This window comes from Lissotriton helveticus, chromosome 8, assembly GCF_964261635.1.
Source record: "Lissotriton helveticus chromosome 8, aLisHel1.1, whole genome shotgun sequence".
Taxonomy (NCBI): Eukaryota; Metazoa; Chordata; class Amphibia; order Caudata; family Salamandridae; genus Lissotriton; species Lissotriton helveticus.
This window is the reverse complement of record NC_136069.1, coordinates 1,690,318,962-1,690,339,420: the sequence shown is the minus strand read 5'-3', so window position 1 is coordinate 1,690,339,420 and position 20,459 is coordinate 1,690,318,962. Positions and strand designations below refer to the sequence as shown.

Below are 20,459 nucleotides of genomic sequence, written 5' to 3'. Positions count from 1 at the left end.
AAATTCTTGAGAAGGTTGTGCACAATGGACAGCCACGGAATATCTGACCAATTGTCTAGACCCAAACAATCTGAAATTAAGGCACGAGTTAAGCTACATTGCTCCGTTGACCAGATGCGGTGCCACAATAATATTGACTGGATTTTTATATAATCAGCAATGTGATCCATGCCCAATTCGATATGACAAGCAAACGTTGGAGAACACTGAGGAACGGCCAAGAGATAACGAATAAAATTGTTCTCTACCCTCTGCAAGATGACCGCAGGTACGTAGCTCCACACCCCAGCACCGTAAACAGCTACGCTATGACACTTAGCATAGTATATTTGCATGAGTTCTTTTGGGGGAGGCTTCCCTAATTTACGGGCTAAGGCAATTAGGGCAGAGGTGGCTCTTAAGAATAAAAGATGTCTACTAACAATGGCCGATTTCCAAGAAGAGGTATTATCAAATAAAATACCTAAGTAAGGATATGTTTTAGTGCAGTCCAACTTAGCTTCTTCAATGAGTATCGATTTTTTCTTAGATGTCTTTTTACAAAAATGCATAACAAAAGGTTTTTTAATGTTGACCATTAAATCCAATGAGGCCATGAATTTACAATAGGAGTTTAACTGGAACTGAAGTTGTACTGGGGTTCGCGCCATGATCACTGCGTCATCCCCGTAAAGTAACGCAGGAATAGGGCAACGGGCGATTGCTGGCAGGTCCTGACTCCCCTCTAACATGGCCTTCTCGAGACCATTTGTATAAAGATTAAATAAGAAAGGAGCCAGAACACACCCCTGTCTAACTCCTTTTGTGACTGCGAAGTGGGGAGTAAGCTCCCGTTCACACCAAATCTCACCCTGGCCGATGCTCCCGAGTACAGCTCGCGTAAGAAGGATATTATTGGAGGGTCTACTCCCAATTGTATTAGAATTGACCACAGCCTTGAATGTGAAACACAGTCAAAGGCTGCGGTCAGATCCACATAGACCAAGTGGAGGTTACCTTTCTTTGCTTGGGCATACTTCCCAATTAGAAGGGAGAGATTCAGAGCCTGCTCCACAGTGCCCAAGCCCTCCCGGAAACCGTATTGCAGGTCTGTCATGATGTTGTTATCCTCAGACCAGACCTGCAATCTCTCCAGGATCAGGCGACCTGCAACTTTACCGAGAGAGTCCAGGAGGGAAATGGGCCTGTAGCATGCTGGATTATTACGGTTGCCCTTCTTAAAAATAGGGAGCAGAATAGAAGTTGACCAGGATTTTACAAGACCCCCTTTTAATGCTGCTTCAATTACTCTGGTCAATACTGGGGACCAGAGCTCCTAGGTATGCGTATAGATATCCAACGGTACGCCGTCCGGCCCTGGGGCTTTGCCAGGCTTTGAAGATGGCAAGGCATTAATTACTTTCTCGTGGCTAAAAGATAGTTCAAGAGGATAGGGAGATATGTATATACTTTCATTCAGGTTAACAGCTTCAGCTAGAAATATTTTAGAGAAGTGGGAAACCCAGCTATCTGCGGTGATTGCTACCTCAACGCTGGGACCTGTGTGCACATCATTCAGGAAGGGTGAGTTGACCACTTTCCAAAACATTAAACTGTCCTTTCTGTTACAGCTCTCATGGAGCTTCGCCCACAGATCTTTTTTCCTTTCTTTCTTACATTCTTTTTGCGCCAAATTATAGAGCTTTCTCAGCTTCCTAATTTCAAGCTAGTCCCTCTCGGGTTTATGTAACGCTATTTTTAGGGTCGAAAGGGCTCTGCGGCATTCAGAATTAAACCACCCTTTTTCCTGTGACCCGTTCTGCTTTTGTTTACGAAGCAGCTCCTTACTAATCACTTTAGTAATGTTAATAAAACTAATCAAAATTTCATCTGCAGTGGAGAGCGAATTTAGGCATGTTTCTAACATAGGGAAGGCTCTGGTGATGACATTGTGTGTGATAACATCCGGGTCAACTTTGGCCCATTTGACGGAGTAGCCATTAGTTTTATCTAAACTCAAGGCTCTTTGGGTCAGCAGCCCAGGATTACCAGTTGAGTCACCTCCAGTCGGCACTAAAATAGTGACGCTGTTAGGGAAATGATCGCTGCTAACGTCGTCTCCAGTACAAAATGTAAGCATCTCATCCTTCATATGGTTAGAAATCAATACAAAAGCAATGAAAGTGTTACAACCCCTGCCGTGGAACGTGGGGGAGAAATCAATTGGGGGTTCAACTAACTCATTCGCAAACCCCAGTTCTAAAGTAAATAACTTTTCATTTAAAATATTCCCAGCACCTGAGTGTGCGAAATGTGTTAGGGGTCTCCCACCCTCGTCCACAATGCCACAGTTTGAATTAGTATATTCGTTGCATAAAGTAATGTTATAATCGCCACCCCAAATTATTTTAAAAGGGAGGGAGGGACAACAATTCCGATACTCATCTAGAACAGAGGTTATCTTATTAATGACTTTCACAAAGTCCAGTGGTGACAGATTGTTATGAAAATTTACCAGAAAATATATATGCCCTTGAGTCGCAGAGAGTTTAATTATTTGATAATTCTCTTCAGTTGATATTTCTACAATTTTCTTAAATGAAAGAAAATTAGATACATATACTGATAAACCTCCCTTAGGTCTAACAAAAAGGGAGGGGCGTGCACTTGAATGATACAATCTATACCCCTGGAGGTGAATAGCAGTTACCGACCGTGTTTCCTGGCAACATACTATATTGTGATTTCTAATTATTTCTAGCCAGTTAAGTTGGTCAACTTTAGACCGCAAACCTGCAATGTTCCAAAATATAATAGATAGCATCAAGTTACTGGATAGTGATGCCTTGGGGGGAAAATGCGCTTGTTTGGATTGGGTATGAGTTTCCGCAATTTGCCCCTGGGACAGCAAAGAAATATCTTGTGATAGGTTACAAGGCCCTTCGGTCAAAACACAGTTTTCCAGAGCTATTTTTGGAAGGTCTGTAATAAGAGAAAAGCTGACACAATAATCCTCTAATAGAGAGACCTTTTCCGCAGTTTGCCCCTGGGACAGCAAAGAAGAATCCGGTAAGAGTTTACAGGGCCCTTCAGTCAGAACACAATTATCCAGAGCTTTATTTGGAGGGTCGGTAGTGAGGGAAAAGCTGCCACAATGTTCCTGAACTGGAGAGACCTTTTGAGATATAGTTGACCTGTCTAGTAGGGACAAATTAAAATTATCCAGAGGGGTTGGAGTAGTTATTAGTCATTCAATATCATCTAAACCTGACAAAATATTAAAGCGATTCTGTGTAGGAATCAGAAATGGTCTTGTTGTCGGTTGATGATTAGAACTGCCTTCCCAAGTAAAAAAATCATTCCATGGTGAGAAATAATAATTACCTTGAGCCTTAGGATAATCATTCTGATGTTGAAAAGTAGATCTAAAGTGATCAACCCGGTGTAAATGTGGAGACCTAGACAGGGCGTCCTGGTGTTGAAATAAGAGTCTAAGGTGATCATCTCGTCGCTCAAATTGTGGCCTGGCGCAAAGTACCTCACGATAAAGTGAGGGTCTAATGTTATCATCCTAATAATAGGCCAGCAACCTGGAATTAATGGAATTTATCATGTTTTTAGGGTAAAAATAAGTCAGGTCACGAGCTGTAATTTCATTGCTACCATTGGGAGGAAGCCAATCTAAAATATAACTGAATCCCCTAGTGTCTCTAAAATGTATTATAATAATGTCCCCCATAATACTCTTTGTGCTGGGACCTAACCAAGGAAGACGCCTAACATGTAGAATTTCGCCATTCACATTTGGAGGAAGTGGTTGATTTTTCCTAAGCCAAAATATGACTTTGTTCTTCAGCTGATTTTGATTTTCGTTTTTACTGTCTTTACCGTCTTTACCACCCTCCAAAACCGGGACTCCCGTGAGCACCACCACAAGTGGAACTGCTTCCGGAGGCAGTTCCACGTTGATTACATTACAATAAATGGCATTGATTTATTGATTCATAAATCAATGCCATTTAATGTAATGTATTTTTGAGTAATTTGCTTTACATATATTTTTTTACTTCTTATTTGTCAATTGATGTATTACACTTGCATGCCCCACATGCTTTTTAATTCCTTTATTGTAATAATGTTGTCTTTGTTTTATGTTTAATAAAAATTGCCTTTAACTGGAAGTGGGTTGTCCTTGTCCTACCACTATTATGTGGGCAAGTTTCTTATTACTGCCTAGGTTGATACCTTCACTGTGTTGTTCCCTGACCTAGGGGTTTTGTTGCTATCCATCTATTCAGGGGACCCTTGTTTCTTACAAGCCTTGTTTTTCACCTCCACCCATTAAAGATGTTACTGTGGGGGCAGGTGAGGTCATTGTAGCCAAATAATTCAGTGGATACCTAGACAAAATACACGTTTAAAATCATATGTTCACAGACCTAATTGTGAACACACATTTCACAATGCCCAAATAACTGATAATAACATGTAAAAACATATATAAGTCCAGCTACTGGGAAACGGGTAGTTAAATGTCAATCGTACCTCGCCGAGAAAATCACATCTAAGGGGGGGGGCCCGGTCCGGTGTCTTCCGGCCTCTTCCGGCCTAAGAGGGCCCGCCCTTTGCCCGGGCTTAGTCCCGGGCTACGGCCCGCGCGCGTCCTGCGAGCGCGAGCCCCTGTTCTCTTAAATAGGAGGAGTATGTGGGGGCGGGAAGAGGACCAGCTGTGGCAGGTTAAGCTACGCACTGCCCGCTGGTCCTCGCAATCCCGCTGGGGTCCGAACACAGTCTTTTTACACCCCTGGCAGCAGAGTCTCTTCACACGAGCGGCACCCACGAAGCGGGGGCCGCGAGAAGTGGGCTTGGCGTCCACGGGGCAATATAACACACAGAGCAGTCCAGAGATGCAGCTCCCTCGACACAACGTAGCACAGGAATCCCTCATCGCAGTACTACTTCCTACAAATTCCCTCCCTAGATGGGCAAGTATCCAAAGTGATGATGGTTTTTGCTTGGATATTTTCAACAAATGACATAGCTTCAACCCTCATTTTCTTGTTGCAGGAATGGGTTGATAGTAGACGAAACGTTGAGGGTTATATTCCTATTTTTTAGCTAACATATGTAAAATGTTTCTCTGTAACAAGGTAAACCCTTAACCGGTTAAGATTCTGATCACGAAGTTTAGGACTCCGTATAATTAGGATTACTGGTAAGTAAAAGGCCATCTGTGGTTTAAGAGAGAGACGAGTTGTAAAGAGTATAATTGTCCAAGTACCTACATAGTGTCATACAGTGGAGTAAAATAGCACACAGGACACAGTAGGATTCAATTAAGAAAAACGTTTAGCTGTCCTGCCCTTCAATGTTAAGGAACTTCCTCCTTCACGATCTTACGAGTGCGACCCTTGAAAAGCATGGGGGAAAGTATTAGATCCCTCCAGAATGCCCCAGGTCTCTACTGATTGAGTTAAAATTGACACTAAACATTATAGTCATCCAATCAACAGTCCTTCTATATCTTCTCCTTTCAGAAGCTGCTCTGTAAAGGAATAATTGATGATATCAAAAACAGTTCATAGATCAAATATTATCTAGATCCCAAAGCAAATGTGATCCTCCTCAAATCTCAGGCCATCAAACCTGAGGGTACAATACTCCCAATGCTCATTGGCAGAAACTTGTATAAAGACTACACCACAAGACCAGGACACTCTACGACAACTTTGATGAACAGAACCAAGGCACCAACCCAACACCTTCCACCTGCAACTCCAGCCTGCCGACCATCCTGGCCTAGACCCATGTCACCACAGAACACACCGCAAAGACCAGGAGGAGCATACGTTTAAGAGTACCTACAGACCCCTGCCCGCCGCACATCTTCCACAGGGCGCCTCTGCCATCTCACCAGAACTACGACAGACAATCAACTGCACCCTCGAAACAGACATGTTCCCCGATGACTGGAAACATGCAGAAGTCAAACCCCTCCTCAAGAAGCCCTCTGCATATCTGATGGACCTTAAAAACTACAGACCCATATCCCTCCTCCCCTTTGCCGCCAAAGTCACTAAGAAGATCGTCAACATTGAGCTAACCAGCTAATAGAATCCAATGCAAACACAAGAAGATGATGGACGGAGTGCTGAACATTGCAAACACTCACTCCCAGTCACAGATCTGGGTTGAATCCATCATCGTTCTTTAGCTCACTTTGCCATCCCAGTACAGGCACAGCTATATGCAAACCAGTCATAACCCTGGCCTCATGGGAACAGTCCAGACCGAACTGCCAAGCCATGTCTTCGCTGGACCGGAAACAAGCATCCTGGGACCCGACAGACCTTAAAGAACTACAGGCTCATCTCCCTCCTCCCCTTTGCCGCCAAGGTCACTGAGAAGATCGTCAACATACAGCTAACAAATTTCATAGAATCCGATTACATCCTAGACACATCTCAATCTGGCATCCACAGCAACCACAGCACCAAGACCGCCCTCCTAGCTGCCATGGACTACATCCGCACACTCAGACTTGTGCCCTTCCTCTCCAAGCCCACAGAGATCAGATGCGGAGTTCTCCAAGGATCCTTCCTCAGCCCCATGCTCTTCAACATCTACATGGCCTCCCTTGCAACTATTGTCAGAAAACATGGACTCAGCATAGTATCCTGTGCCGATGACACCCAGCTCATCCTCCCCCTCACGAAAGGACACACCATCACCAGACACAACTTCCAAGAAGGAATGAAAGACGTCACAACCTGGGTGAGCAGCAGCTGCCTGAAGCTCAACTCGGAGAAAACAGAAGTCCTCAACCTCGGAGCCACCCCCTCCTCATGGGATGACACCTGGTGACCCCCCGCCCTCGGCAACCCTTCCACTAAGCACAGGCGTAAAATCCGTTCCGCTCGTGGAATTTGTAAATTTTTGACAAATTTGCGTTCTGCGAATCACGCGAATTTGTCAAAAAATTAGCAAGCTTGCAGATTTTTTTGCTTGGTCGCGAGACTTTTTGACCACGAGCACGCAAAAACGGACGTGAACACGCAATTGCACAAAGCGAGCATGCAACTAGCCCATGTACGACCGCATGGGTAACCTCGCGGTAGGCGCGCTGAAAAAATCCCACGAACACGCAAAAGCCCCGCGAGCACGCAAAAAGCCACGCGAACACGCAAAAAAAATTAATCCGCAAATTCGCACGAATTCGCGGATTTTGCGGATCGCGAATTCACTTTCGCTCGATTTCGCGTACCGCGAATTCGTAAATTTCGCCCATACTTACCTTCCACACCCACAGACTACGCCCACAACTTCGGCATCATACTCGACTCCTCCCTCACAATGAACCGACAGATCAATGCTGTATCATCCACATTCTTCAACACCCTCCGCATACTCCCAAGACCTTCAATTGGATCCCTCCGAATCCAGGAAGCCCGTCACCCACACGCATGGACTACGGGAATGCCCTCTATGCCGGAGTCAACAAATCTCTACTCCACAAACTCCAGACCATCCAGAACACCGCAGCCAGACTCGTCCTCAGCATCCCACGACAGGACCATATCACCCAGCACCTACGAGAAGACCTCTACTGGCTCCCCATCAAAAAAAGAGTGACCTTCAAGCTGCTCACACATGCCTATCAAGCATTCCATAACACTGGATCCCAATACCTCAATGAAAGAAACTCCTACACCCTCAAGCGAAACCTCTGCTCTGCTGATCTAGTCTTGGCTGAAATCCCCCACATTCACAGTCCCAGAACAGGAGGCAGATCCTTCTCCTACATCGCAGCCAAGGCCTGTAACGAAATCCCCCTGAGCATCAGACGAACCCCCACAGTGCTAGCCTTTAGGAAGAGCCTCAAGACCAGGGATGACCTGAGCGTCCCGAATTCCCCCCCCAGCACCTTGAGACCCTCACGGGTGAGCAGTGTGCTCTATAAATCCCTGATTGATTGATTGTATTCATCCCTACCACTCTCTTCAGTATTTTAGTGAGATAGCATTTGGCAGGCGGAAACAGGGCTAAGACTAACTAGAGAAGAGGTATTGGGGGCAGGGGTGGGTTGTTTTTAGGTCTGACACACAGTTGTCTTCGCTGTCTTGAAGAGCTTTTGCAATCAATGCAGAAAGCGGGTCAAAATAAGGATGCTCTATCTCCTCCCACTCGCTTGCGACTAGTCAGAAATAATATTTCCGCTTTTAAAAGGAATTTTGTACATGTGACCCCAAGCTCCTCCAGATAGTTGAAGGGAATACTGTCACATGATGGATCTCTAATGCTTACAGATATCAGTCTTTGTACCATTGACACAGTGATAACTTTCCTTCAGCCACTGGTGTATTTGGAAGTGCCATTGGTGCGTTATTCCTTTTGGCTGCACAGGTTGATAGAGAGTGGAAAATCATCTCTGTGCCTTTGGAACTGAGAAGTACCTTGGGGAAGAGGTCAAATGCAAATGTTGAGGAGACTGTAAGAAAATAAAATCCGTGTGGACCAAGTTGATAAACACCTCACAGGTCATAAGAAGGAGACAATCCTGATTTAGTGGCTGTGCTTTGAAAGGAAAGACTAGCACCATTCAGGAACATTACCGTAGATAGTACATCAATTATCGTATTGCTCTTGTGGTATTTTATGATTTGCTGTATGGTAAGAACCAATAGGTTACAAAGGATTAGGATTACAGGTTTTTCCATCTCAACTGAAGTAAGGCCATCTCCTGTGATGTCTACTTGTTTGTCTCTAAAACTGGCCTGGAACCAGATAGTCTTATCTGTAGGTTAGATGTTGACACTACAAATTCTGCAGTTGTTGTTATTGCCTTAGCCCCCAAAATCTTGATGATAAAGTGGAAGTTTGAAAAGGGTCCATAATAAGCCTATCCATGAGGTCAGTTGATACTGATAGCTCATTTAGTAAAGGCATGTTTATTGTGTATTTTAGGGCATTGGTATTACTCCTTCTTGTAGTGAGGTGTTTATGATACCTGCAGTCTTTGGCCTGGCAACAGAAAAATGGACTGTTATTATAGACGTCATGTGAAGGAGGAGAATGATGCTCAGAGCGCAAGGTGATATCTCCAACTTATCAGATGTCATGGTCCACATCTTCAGGGACTTTTTCTCAAAGAAGACTTTGACATTTTCACACTATTGGTTTTACGTAATGACAGGATAGGTCACAGGGAGCAGTGGTAACAAAGCTTTTTTTGTAATTTAACAAATTACCTGATATGGAGCCTGATTGATTTGGGTCACAAGGTGAGCATTCTTAGCTTTCTGGACTGCTCTATGATTTTCTCATATATGATCTTTGCAAAAATCTCTGTTGAATGCAGTTTGGTTTTCTCTATTGTTATTTCAATTTCCAACCCATTTTTGTTGATACCTTATAAGGACTACTATGTGGTACTTCTGGGAGTATTTGTAAGCTTCTACCCTATGATAACTTTCTTACTTTAGTTTCATTTTCTGACAGATCAGTCATTCGGCTTCAATTTCCACCTTAAGTGACAAGCTGCAGTTTCCGTCCTTCCTCCGAACACTTCCAGGTAACACGGTTCAGAATATCGCCCTGGCCCAGTTAATGGGACACTTTGGTTGGACCTGGGTAGGAATGGTCATTTCTGATGATGATGTGGGCCTGCAGGGAGGACAGCAGGTGAAGATGTTAATTGAAGAAAATGGCGGTTGCGTTGCTTTTATGGAAAAAATTCACCTTCGGTACCCTAAGGAGAAAGTCTGGCGGGTTTTTGATGTAATAAGAAGACACTCAGTGAAGGTGGTCATTATTCACAGCGCTGCACCACAGGTGAAGTTGTTATTGGAATTGCTTTATGATCGTAACGTCACCGGAAAGACTTGGATATTTTCTGCATACTTTGGAATATCTCCAGGATTCCTCTCACACCAGACATGGAGAATACTCAATGGGACACTGGGTCTTAAACCATACACAAACCCTATTTCAGGTTTCAAGGACTTTCTTCTCCAGCTTCATCCTGGCAGGTTTCCGGGTGACATCTTCCTTAGGCACTTCTGGGAAAACACATTTTCTTGCAGATGGTTGGAGAACAAAGAAGTTCAAGCTGTGGAGAAGGAAGAGCTGGTAACACAGGTGGTGTCTTGCTCAGGAAATGAGACAATGGATGAAAGACACATCTCCTTGTTTGAACTCAATGATTTGAGCTTCACTTACCACATATACCTCGCAGTCCATGCATTTGCCTATGCAGTGAACACATTGATAAACTGCATTCCGGGGCAGGGGCCCTTCACCAATGGGACATGTTCAGATAACAACAACATCCAACACTGGCAGGTCAGAGGGAGCAGTGGCAACGATGCTTCTATAGTAAACCATCATGAATCCTATCCCTGGGTTCTCTCCCTGTGATTCAGGGCTCCCTTGTTCACTTTTGAGGATAGTGCTACATAAATACCCCTACCTACACACAATATGGTATATGAAACAAATAAATAATATAAAAAGTGAAAGGTGAGCCTGTGTAAGATTGGCATATCTAGAGATAAAGAGACATTCTGGGGAGCAGCAGTCTGCTTAAATGGAAAAAGAAAATCTTGCAGAATGTTTATTTCTAAATTTAAGTTATACAAGCAGTTTTTTTTGGGACATATCCTTTACAACGCAACTTTTACCACGCAGTGCTTTTACATCGCAACTTTTACAACGCAAACCATTACAACGCATTGCACTGGGGGGCGCTCTAGGATAGGGAATAGACTTAATTTACTATCCAACACCTTACCTACTATCCACGGGGACTGGAGTTGGAATAGTAAATTAAACTATTTACTATCCAGCACCCCTAAGCGCTATGTGTTGTAAAGGCATGCGTTGTAAAAACTGCGTTGTAAAGGCATGCGTGGTAAAAGCATGCGTTGTAATGTCATACATCAGTTTTTTTCTGGTACACTAGCATTACATTCAGAACTACATTGATAGGGATAGGCCTGTTGGGGGTAGGGAGTAACTCTAACTGTAAAAGGTTGTAAAAACCCATGAGGTCCATAGGTTTGTGGATGTTTACATACCCCAGGCAGCTAGTTTCCCACCCTGGAAGCTAAGACAAATCCACTCCATTCAAAGTACAGAGTAAGAACTAGCGCTGGAACTCCTCTGTATTTAATGAGAATGTAGGAGTAAGGTCATGCTATTCCCCATGGGAAAAAACTGCTGCACTATATTGTATGAATTAGAGGGAGCAGAACAGGGTCTCCTAAGGTGTAGCACTGTTTCCCTCTCTCCCTGCCCTGGCGCCCTTTAAGCGCCCAGGTGCTAATGCACACACCCTGATGCCAGAGTGTAAGGCTGTGTGCGTTCTGTATGGAATAGTTTTTGTACTGGTAGAGGACCCTTCCAGTTCACAAATGATCTTTTAACACTTTTCCTGGTCCGTATGTTGCTGCAAAATAATGCACACATGCAAAGTAGGAAAAGCACAGACAAATGAAAATATTCTCCTTGTTATGCCGACCTCAAAAAGGCATAAGATTGTGGTGAAAATCCCTGTCTACAAATGAGTGTAGATAGGGAATTGAGTCAAAACCCATGGGTGGTTGCTTGTAAACCCCCAAATACCACCCATGGAGTGCCCCTTTGATGCATAGTAAAGCAAAGTAGAGCATAGGGCAATTTTGTGTTACTTTGGGAATAATAGCGCATGCAAAAAGCTCATTGGCATTGGATAGTAAATCACTTCGATTCAAGTATGTCTTATGAATGTAAAGCAAACTAGGCGCAAAGCTTTAGTAAATCTTGGCCTACAAGTGCAAATTCAATTTAGTCAGTACTTATTTTTAGACTGTGGTTGTCTGTGGGTGTCAACTGCATTCATTTTTGGGGACTGACAGTTATCTTTCTGCGGTACAAAAGGGGGTGGTAATGGACGGAGCATCTGAACCAATCAAACACTCACACCCAGTCAAAAGATCTGGGTATGATCCATCACCGTTCTTTAGCCCACTCTGCCACCCCAGTTCAGACATGGCTATATGCAAATCAGTCTGACCCTGTGCCTCATGGGAACAGTCCAGCCCGAACTGCCAAGCCATGCCTTCCCTGGACCGGAAACAAGCTTCCGAGGACCGGTTTCTGGCATTACAGCCGTCTTCAGCCCGGCTTGCTTGAATCCAGTGGCAAAGTGAGCAAGGGACCCACGTCTCAGCAGAAATTTAACAAGTGAAAGAGAGGGAAAAACACACACACCAGAAAGAGGGAGAAGAGACATACATAAAAGCTGTTTGAAATGGAGAAAGAGGAACCTGTAAGAGTGGGATAAAGGGACAGGAAGTGTCTGGTAGTGAATTCAAAAGAGTGAAGCAGTGTTAAGGCTTTTGGGGTCTTGGTTTTGGGCACAACAACATTAATTGCACTAACTGCGGTCTTCTGGGCAGTTTTGGTCACCATCACTCATTCTAGTACAAATTAAGCACTATCTTTAGTATATCATTTCAACATGCGGAAAAAGTACATCTACAGCATATACTGTATGCTCAAAATGTGCACAAGGGAATGCTGTAGGAAAACATCAGCTATCATAGGTTTCATGGAACATCCTGGGATTCTTGTAAATTACTAAAGCATGAAAATGACCTCCAAATGTAGAAGTGACAATGTAGGGTCAAATTTTCAATTTTCCCTTGCCTTCTTGGGAATTGAGATAATGGATGAAAATGAAAAGCACCACAGTGGCTGTGAAGAGAGGAGCAATTACACAAAAATAAAAATAGTGGACGGCAGTACCACATTAATTAACCCTTCTAGTGCTGAGGGTGTTATGGTCACGTCATGTGTGATGCAATTCTTTGAATTTTAGTAGCATACGTGTAGGTCTCTGTACTTGGAGTCCTTAAAGATCCCCTGTAGATCAAAGCTGCCCATCGCTGGTCCAGTGGGACTGGATCCATACCTGGTTAGCGGGTATCCAAATAACATACATTAATCTCAATGGCAGTCATTGAGAGACAGGAGTTTTCATAAAAGTAGTTTACACTTGTGAGTAATTCAAATGTGTAATTTGCACTTACACGTTTGTGTAACTTTACCACGTTTGGCTATTCACAAAATCTAAGTGTAAACTTACTCACAGTGTAGACTTACAGGCCTCCACCTGCTGAAACAGGGAATGGAGCCAAATTAATAAATGTGAAAATCTCTGCTGCCCAATCCAATTAGTAATCCAGCACCACACACTGCCCATTAGTGATACTGCAACACCCTCCTGTAGAAAAGAAATTGAGACAGTGACTTAAAAGAAAATTCCATAGGAAATAATGTAAAATTGAAATGAATTATTTAAAATTGTTTAAAATATAAATAAATGTCATGTTAAAACATATCAATCAATCAATCAAAGCATTTATATAGCGCACTACTCACCCGGAGGGTCTCAAGGCACTGGGGGGGGAGAGGGTACGCTACTGCTCGAACAGCCAGGTCTTGAGCTGCTTCCTGAAGGCGAGGTGGTCCTGGGTCAGGCGGAGGTGGGTCGGAAGGGAGTTCCAAGTCTTGGCGGCTAGGTAGGAGAAGGACCTTCCTCCTGTGGTGGCTCTTCGGATGCGGGGGACGGCGGCGAGGGCGTGGCTGGTCGATCGAAGTTGGCGTTTGGGAGCGTAGAAGTTGAGGCGGCTGTTGAGGTATCCTGGGCCTTGGTTGTGTAGGGCTTTGTGTGCGTGGGTGAGGAGCCGGAAGGTGATTCTTTTGTTGACCGGGAGCCAGTGCAGGTCTCTCAGGTGTCCGGAGATGTGGCTGCGGCGGGGGATGTCCAGGATGAGTCGTGCTGAGGTGTTCTGGATCCGCTGGAGTTTCTTCTGGAGTTTGGCGGTGGTTCCGGCGTAGAGGGAGTTGCCGTAGTCCAGATGGCTGGTTACGAGGGCCTGGGTGACCGTCTTTCTGGTCTCGGTGGGGATCCATCGGAAGATCTTACGTAGCATGTGCAGGATGTTGAAGCACGACGAGGAGACGGCGTTGACCTGTCTGGTCATGGACAGGGAGGAGTCCAGGATGAAGCCCAGGTTGCGTGCGTGGTCTGTGGGTTTGGGTGCGCTGCCCATGGCGGGGGGCCACCAGGAGTCGTCCCAGGTGGAGGGTGATGATCCCAGGATGAGGACTTCTGTCTTGTCCGAGTTCAGTTTCAGGCGGCTGTTCGACATCCATTTGGCTACGTCTGTCATCCCTATGTGCAGGTTGGCTCTGGCTGTGGCGGGGTCGTTGGTGAGGGAGAGGATCAGCTGGGTGTCGTCGGCGTAAGAGATGATGTTGAGGTTGTGCTGGCGTGCGATGGCTGCGAGGGGGCTCATGTAGACATTGAAGAGTGTTGGGCTGAGCGAGGAGCCTTGAGGAACGCCGCAGATGACTTCGGTGGCCTCCGATCTGAACGGGGGGAGGCGGACTCTTTGTGTTCTTCCGGCGAGGAACGAGATGATCCACTCCAGTGCCTTCTCCTGGATTCCGACGTTGCTGAGGCGCTGTACTAGGGTACGGTGGCAGACAGTGTCGAAGGCCGCGGAGAGGTCCAGGAGGATGAGGGCCGCTGTTTCTCCGTTGTCGAGCAGGGCTCGGATGTCATCGGTAGCTGCGATCAGGGCGGTCTCGGTGCTGTGGTTGGCCCGGAAGCCAGACTGCGAGAGGTCGAGGGAAACGTTCGTCTCGAGGAAGGCGGCCAGTTGCTTGTTGACGGTCTTCTCGATGACTTTTGCCGGAAACGGGAGCAGCGAGATGGGGCGGTAGTTCTTGAGGTCGGTGGGGTCGGCTGATGGTTTCTTAAGTAGAGCGCTGAGTTCGGCGTGCTTCCAGCTCTCCGGGAAGGTTGCGGTGTCGAAGGAGGTGTTGATGATGTCCCGCAGGTGGGGTGCGATGACAGCGTCGGCTTCGGCGCTGATCGGGGTCCAGGCGCGGAGGGTGGTGGTGGGGGGCGGTGGTTCGGTCGTGGCGTGCGTCGGTTGCGTCGGTTGAGTGCTGAAGCTGTTGTGTATGTCCGCGATCTTGTTGTGGAAGTAGGAGGCGAGGGAGTTGCAGAGGTCTTGCGAAGGGGTGATGTCGTTGTTTCCGGCGTTGGGGTTGGAGAGCTCTTTCACGATGTTGAAGAGTTCCTTGCTGTTGTGTGCGTTGTTGTCCAGTCGTTCCTTGAATGCGGTTTTCTTGGTGGCGTGGATCAGTTGGTGGTATTTTCGGGTGGCGAGCTTGAGGGCTGTCATGTTGTCTGGTGTTGGGTTTCTGCGCCAGGTTTTCTCGAGTGCTCTGCAGTTCTTCTTGGAGCTCTTGAGTTCATCGTTAAACCATGGGGCTTTCTTGCTGCCGGGTCTGCTGGGCGGGGTCTTCAGAGGGGCGAGTTCGTCTGCGCAGTCGCTGATCCATTTCGTGAGGTTGGTGGCCGCTTGGCTGGGGTTCGTTGTGCTGGTGGGAGGGTTCTTGCTCAGGGAAGTAGAGAGCTGGTCTGCAGTGATCTTGTTCCAGCTTCTGCGGGGGACCTGTATCTGGTGATGGTGGAGCGTGGTCCTTCTGAAGCTGAAGTGGACGCAGCTGTGGTCCGTCCAGTGGAGTCCCGTGGCGTGGCTGAAGGCGATGTCCTTGCTGGAAGAGAAGACCGGGTCGAGCGTGTGTCCGGCGTAGTGGGTGGGGGTGTTGACCAGCTGCTTGAGTCCGAGGTTGGCGAGGTTGTCCAGCAGGGTGGTGGTGTTGCGGTCGTTGTTGTTCTCCAGGTGGAAGTTGAGGTCCCCGAGGAGGATGTAGTCAGCGGAGAGGAGGGCGTGTGGGCTGATGAAGTCGGCGATGTCTTCGCTGAATTGTGTGCGTGGTCCTGGGGGTCTGTAGATGAGGGTGCCTCTGAGGGTGGTCTTGGGGTTGATGTGGATCTGGCAGTGCAGGTGTTCAGCGGGTGCGAGGGTGTCGTCGGTGTTGGTCGTGATGCGGATGGTGTTCCTGTGGATGATGGCGATGCCTCCTCCTGTCTGGTTGACGCGGTCCCTCCGGATGATCTTGTAGCCGTCCGGGATGGCGATGGCGATGTCGGGCGCTGAGGAGGCGTTTCCGTGAGGTTTCCGTGAGGAAGGCGACGTCTGGGGCTGTGGTGTCGAGCAGGTTCCAGAGCTCGACGGCATGTCTGTGGACGGAGCGGGTGTTGAGCAGGATGCACTTCAGGTGGGTGGTGCTGGTGCTCGGCTTTGCGGGTGCGGTGCTGGTTCCGAGGCAGGTGAATTGGCAGGCTTGGCAGGTGAAGGGTCCGTGGGTGCGTCTCGGTGTGGCTCGGTAGCAGCCCGGGGTTCGGCCGGTGTTGAGAGCGATGAGTTCGGTGGCGTCGTAGGTCCGTCGGGTCGGCTTCCGTCAGTGGGGGCCAGGGGTCCTGGCACTGGGCGCGGTCCAGGCGCGGACGGGCGCAGACGGGCTTACCTTTGGCGCACCTTCGGCGCTCAGTCGGTGCTCCCGCTGCGCGGTCGCTGAAGGGGCGTCATAAGTAGGAGCCGGGAGGGAGGGTCAGCCGGGAGGCGGGAGGACCAATGGGAGAGGGGGGAGGCGGAGCTACGGGTCAGCGGCGGCAGGAAAGCGGCGGGAAGCACGGGGCAGCGGGGCCGGTGAGGAGCGGGGGCAGAGGCGGCAGGCTGCGGGCAGAAGGCGAGCCTGAGGCAGATGCGGAGGGCAGCGGCGTAGAGGAGGTGAGCGGAGGTCTTCAGCAATCAGGGAGCGGCCAGGCAGCAGGAAAGTCAGCCGGCAGGCAGGCGAGCGGCAGAGCAGCGTGGAGGGAGCGACCGCCTGCGAGGGCACAGGGGTCACATATGAGTGAAACATATTTATAATTTAGTAATAAAATAGTTTAACAAGCTTTTTTGAATTCATAAATTACAATATAATTATTTTTATTAAAATATAATTGAACAACTTGTATTTAATTCTATACGTTTAATAATTGTTGATGTGTAATAAAAAATGTTTTATGTGGTAATTCATTTTTAATTTAAACTTCAGGAAAATAATAATTTTAATGTCATTCATTACATTTAATTTAGTTAGAGATGTAATACAAAATGTACTTAATAGTCAAGTAGCATATTTTACTTTTGTTATACTTTTGTTATATGTTTTAACATATTGTAAATTGATTGTATATGTTTATTTTAATAAACATATACAATCAATTTACAATACTAATTAACATAACACATTTACTAGTTTATTGAAAGGCTTCATAAACTATTTTAATGTTCCCTATACATGGGGAAATCTTCACCCCAACTATGGAGTCTCCCTGTGGGAAGGAAAAGAAAAACGTTTATTTAACTAATGAAATAGCAAAACATAAGACTGGCAAGACATAAGACAAGCCTTTGTGAGTGGCACACGCCTTCCTACACAGAGTTCTTCATTCAATGAAAAGCACTGGGGCATTTGCAACATTGTGAGTAATCCAGTCAAGCACTGGCTTCTGGTAGCCACGTGAGCTACTACATGCAGTTCTTCCCTCACTAGTGCATGGTGCACTTTCGGCAATCAGGGTAGGGGTGAGTTGCCATAATCAAGTCTTGAAAGAGCAAGGCCCAGGTCCATGGTTTCAAGGGTGTTTTTGGTATAAACTATCCCCACAATAGCCTCCACAAAGTGAGCACTCTTAGCCAAGGCATTCGTTTGAAATTGGAGGTTTACTTTTTTAAGTCTCGCCTATACAGCCCTTGCACTGTCTCCGAGACATGCAGTATACACTTTAGTGTGGAAGCTTCCTTGAAGCTCCGCCTACTCTCCGCCCATCTTTTCCATTGGCTTAGGTCAGTAAATGCTTTCTTCTTATTGATTCATGGCTTGTTAGTCCTGCCTCATGATGATTACGTGGTCATTTGTATCCTTCCAAGGCTACTGGCCCCTTTACTCTCCGCCCTTCGTTCTGGCCGGCGCCTAATCAAAACGGTGGGCACGTGATGACGTGCTCTCTTCCTCTTCTTTTTACCTCGAGGCAAGCGTTTGATCAGTGGATGCGTGTGTGTGTGCACTTGCGAGCGCGAAGCTGCAGGAGTGGACGGTTGGCGGATTTCATGATTGCCAGGCAACCCGTGATGTTTTACTTTTCTGCTGCCCAGGGGTCAGATACCAGAGCCGGGAACTGTAATGTCAGCCAGGAATGAGGTAGATAGGCGGGTAGGGGGCAGTAAGTATGGAACCCGGTTCGAGTCTCGCATCAGCTCACCATCTTGAAATCCTGGGCAAATCATTTAATATCCCCATGCCTAAAAATACACAAAAATGAATTTGTTCTTTTGTGATGTAAGCAACTACTGCTCATATAAATCGCTTCGCACACTTCCAGGTCGAGTTCGCACTACTTAGCCTAGCCCGTCCTTTATTTCTTTAATCAATGAAATTTCTCTTCCCAGAACGAGGCTTGGAACGCACTTCTCCTCCCGTGTGACGTTTCTGCCAGGTAGCTTAGAAAACCTCTGCCCACACAATTTAATCTGTGCTCAAATGAAAAAAATTGTGAAATAATCGCACTGCAAAATGTGCTCCGCCACATCGCATAATTTGACTTTCGTGCTACCCCTGTAACAAAAGCAGCAGTGCTGGGGATTGTTTTATCAAGCACCATTGCTTCATATTAGCACCCCTCTCCCCGGGGTGGGGGGCTGTTCTAAAATAATTGTCAGGGCTGCTTTGGGTTTCCAGTCCAGCCCTGTAGGCCTCTTAGACTCAGCTGGACAGAACACCGGTCCCGCAGGGGGCAGAGGCCATAGCTTCAGTCCTCCCAGCAGAGAATTGCCCACCCTATCTAGAGACCCTCTCCTGCAGGCCATAAAGCACTGTAGGTTTACTAGTAGGGTGCGGAAATCTTAAAATATCTGCTCAGTAAACATTTTGATTCAACAAAACAAACTCCCAAAGTAGACGTTTGCTTTTTATGCAAAGCAAATGTTCCTGCTTGCAAGGAGTGTTTCCCATCATGTGGGGACAATTCTGCATGTTCCCTGCCTGTTTCTGCCATATGTATGTATGTATTTATGTAGGGCATTTGTAAAGCGCAGGAATCACTCCCGCAGGGGTATCTCCACGCTAGCATAGAAAATAAAGCAGACTGGCATAATTTCCATAATTCAGGCCTTGAATAATTCTATGCCATGGTGCAAGGGTGCCTATATTGTAGGCAGGATCCTGCAACAAAAATCCTAAGAGGCTTTTTAGGTCGAGCCTAGCGCAGCGCGTATGCGCTGCCCTAGGATAAAATGACCTCTTGGAATCGCTCTTGTCTTCCGGCCTATGGCTTGCGGTTACGAGCAGCGTTTCGCGAGCGCACGCACCACTCGACTCGCGGCATGCTGCAGCTGCATTCACCTCTCTATTTAGCTTCAGCTTTCACTTTCGTGTTTGTTCTTCTCCACTGGGACAAGACCTGTCCCCTAAAACCGCATCCTTTTTGGAGGTGTGTCCTACTCTTTCCCATCCTGACACAGACATGCACCGATGCGCTTTTTTCCAAGATCTGGTTGTCGCAATTAAAAACCACCACCATGAGACAAGCTTGAGAGGAGGGTACTCAAGATGGCTGCAGTTGTCACTATTATAAATCCTGGCAGGACCTGCTCAGTCTTTCAACCTCCTAATGTTGAGAGACAAGGTACATTTAAAATGGATACTAGTTGTAACACCAGTTACTTGCAGCAACAATAAACAGCATCAGCTGTGGCTATGGGCACTGTATAAACATGCTTGGTAACACACCGCTGACAGGGAGTGTCTTTGGAATACGTTTACATGCCTCGTTTTATTTCTGCCGCATGTTGGCAGGCGGGAGGCACACAGCTGAAGGGTGCTGATATAGTACAGTAATTAAAGTGGCATATGCCAGCGGCCAGGGGATATGTTGGCAATAAAGGTTAACGAACTGGAGATGTGGGAGGGACAGGTGGGGAAGGGGTGTTTCCCAGAATGGGGCCATCGGCAGAACTGCTCTAACGTGCTGCTTTCTTTCTTGCACACACAGTTATTAAAGAACGACTTGGTGTTCCGCACCCAAAGAGGGGTAGACATTTATTTCATGATGAAATATAATAAAAGGAAGTATTTCTGCTAGTGAATCAGCATCTTTGCAATGGACAGAGGTGAGTGGAAGTTAGTCCCCAGACGGTGAAACAAGATATGTAGCAGTCTAATAGGCCATGCACACGCGTCACCGAGGTGTCTGTTAGTAACCGCCATTTAAGTGATAACAACAGAGCATGCATGTGCACATGCTAATTTTGCAGTGACGTCACTTAGTAAATGTAAATGTGTTGTACTTATAAAGCGCACGGCTGCCTCAGCAACGGGGCGTCCCGGCGCTGCACTCATACCACTGGGAACCCTTCCTGGCTTTTCCCCGTGAAATGTCCACTCCTGGGCACCCCCAAGGTGAAGCCAGGCAACCCAGCGCTGCAGCGTGGGACCCTTGATTAGAATAGGCACCGAAGCGAGAATTGTCA

At 46.7% G+C, this 20,459-nt stretch overlaps 1 protein-coding gene across 1 annotated transcript in view; it reads left to right on the top strand.

Moving 5' to 3' along the window:
• The window catches only part of LOC144774097 (extracellular calcium-sensing receptor-like), a 98,434-nt gene that overhangs the window by 21,434 nt on the left and 56,541 nt on the right, over positions 1-20,459 (top strand). The window contains exon 3 of the mRNA XM_078659122.1: positions 9,478-10,320. Within this exon, the coding sequence (XP_078515248.1) occupies positions 9,478-10,320 (843 nt within the window). The remainder of the gene's footprint in view (positions 1-9,477; positions 10,321-20,459) is intronic.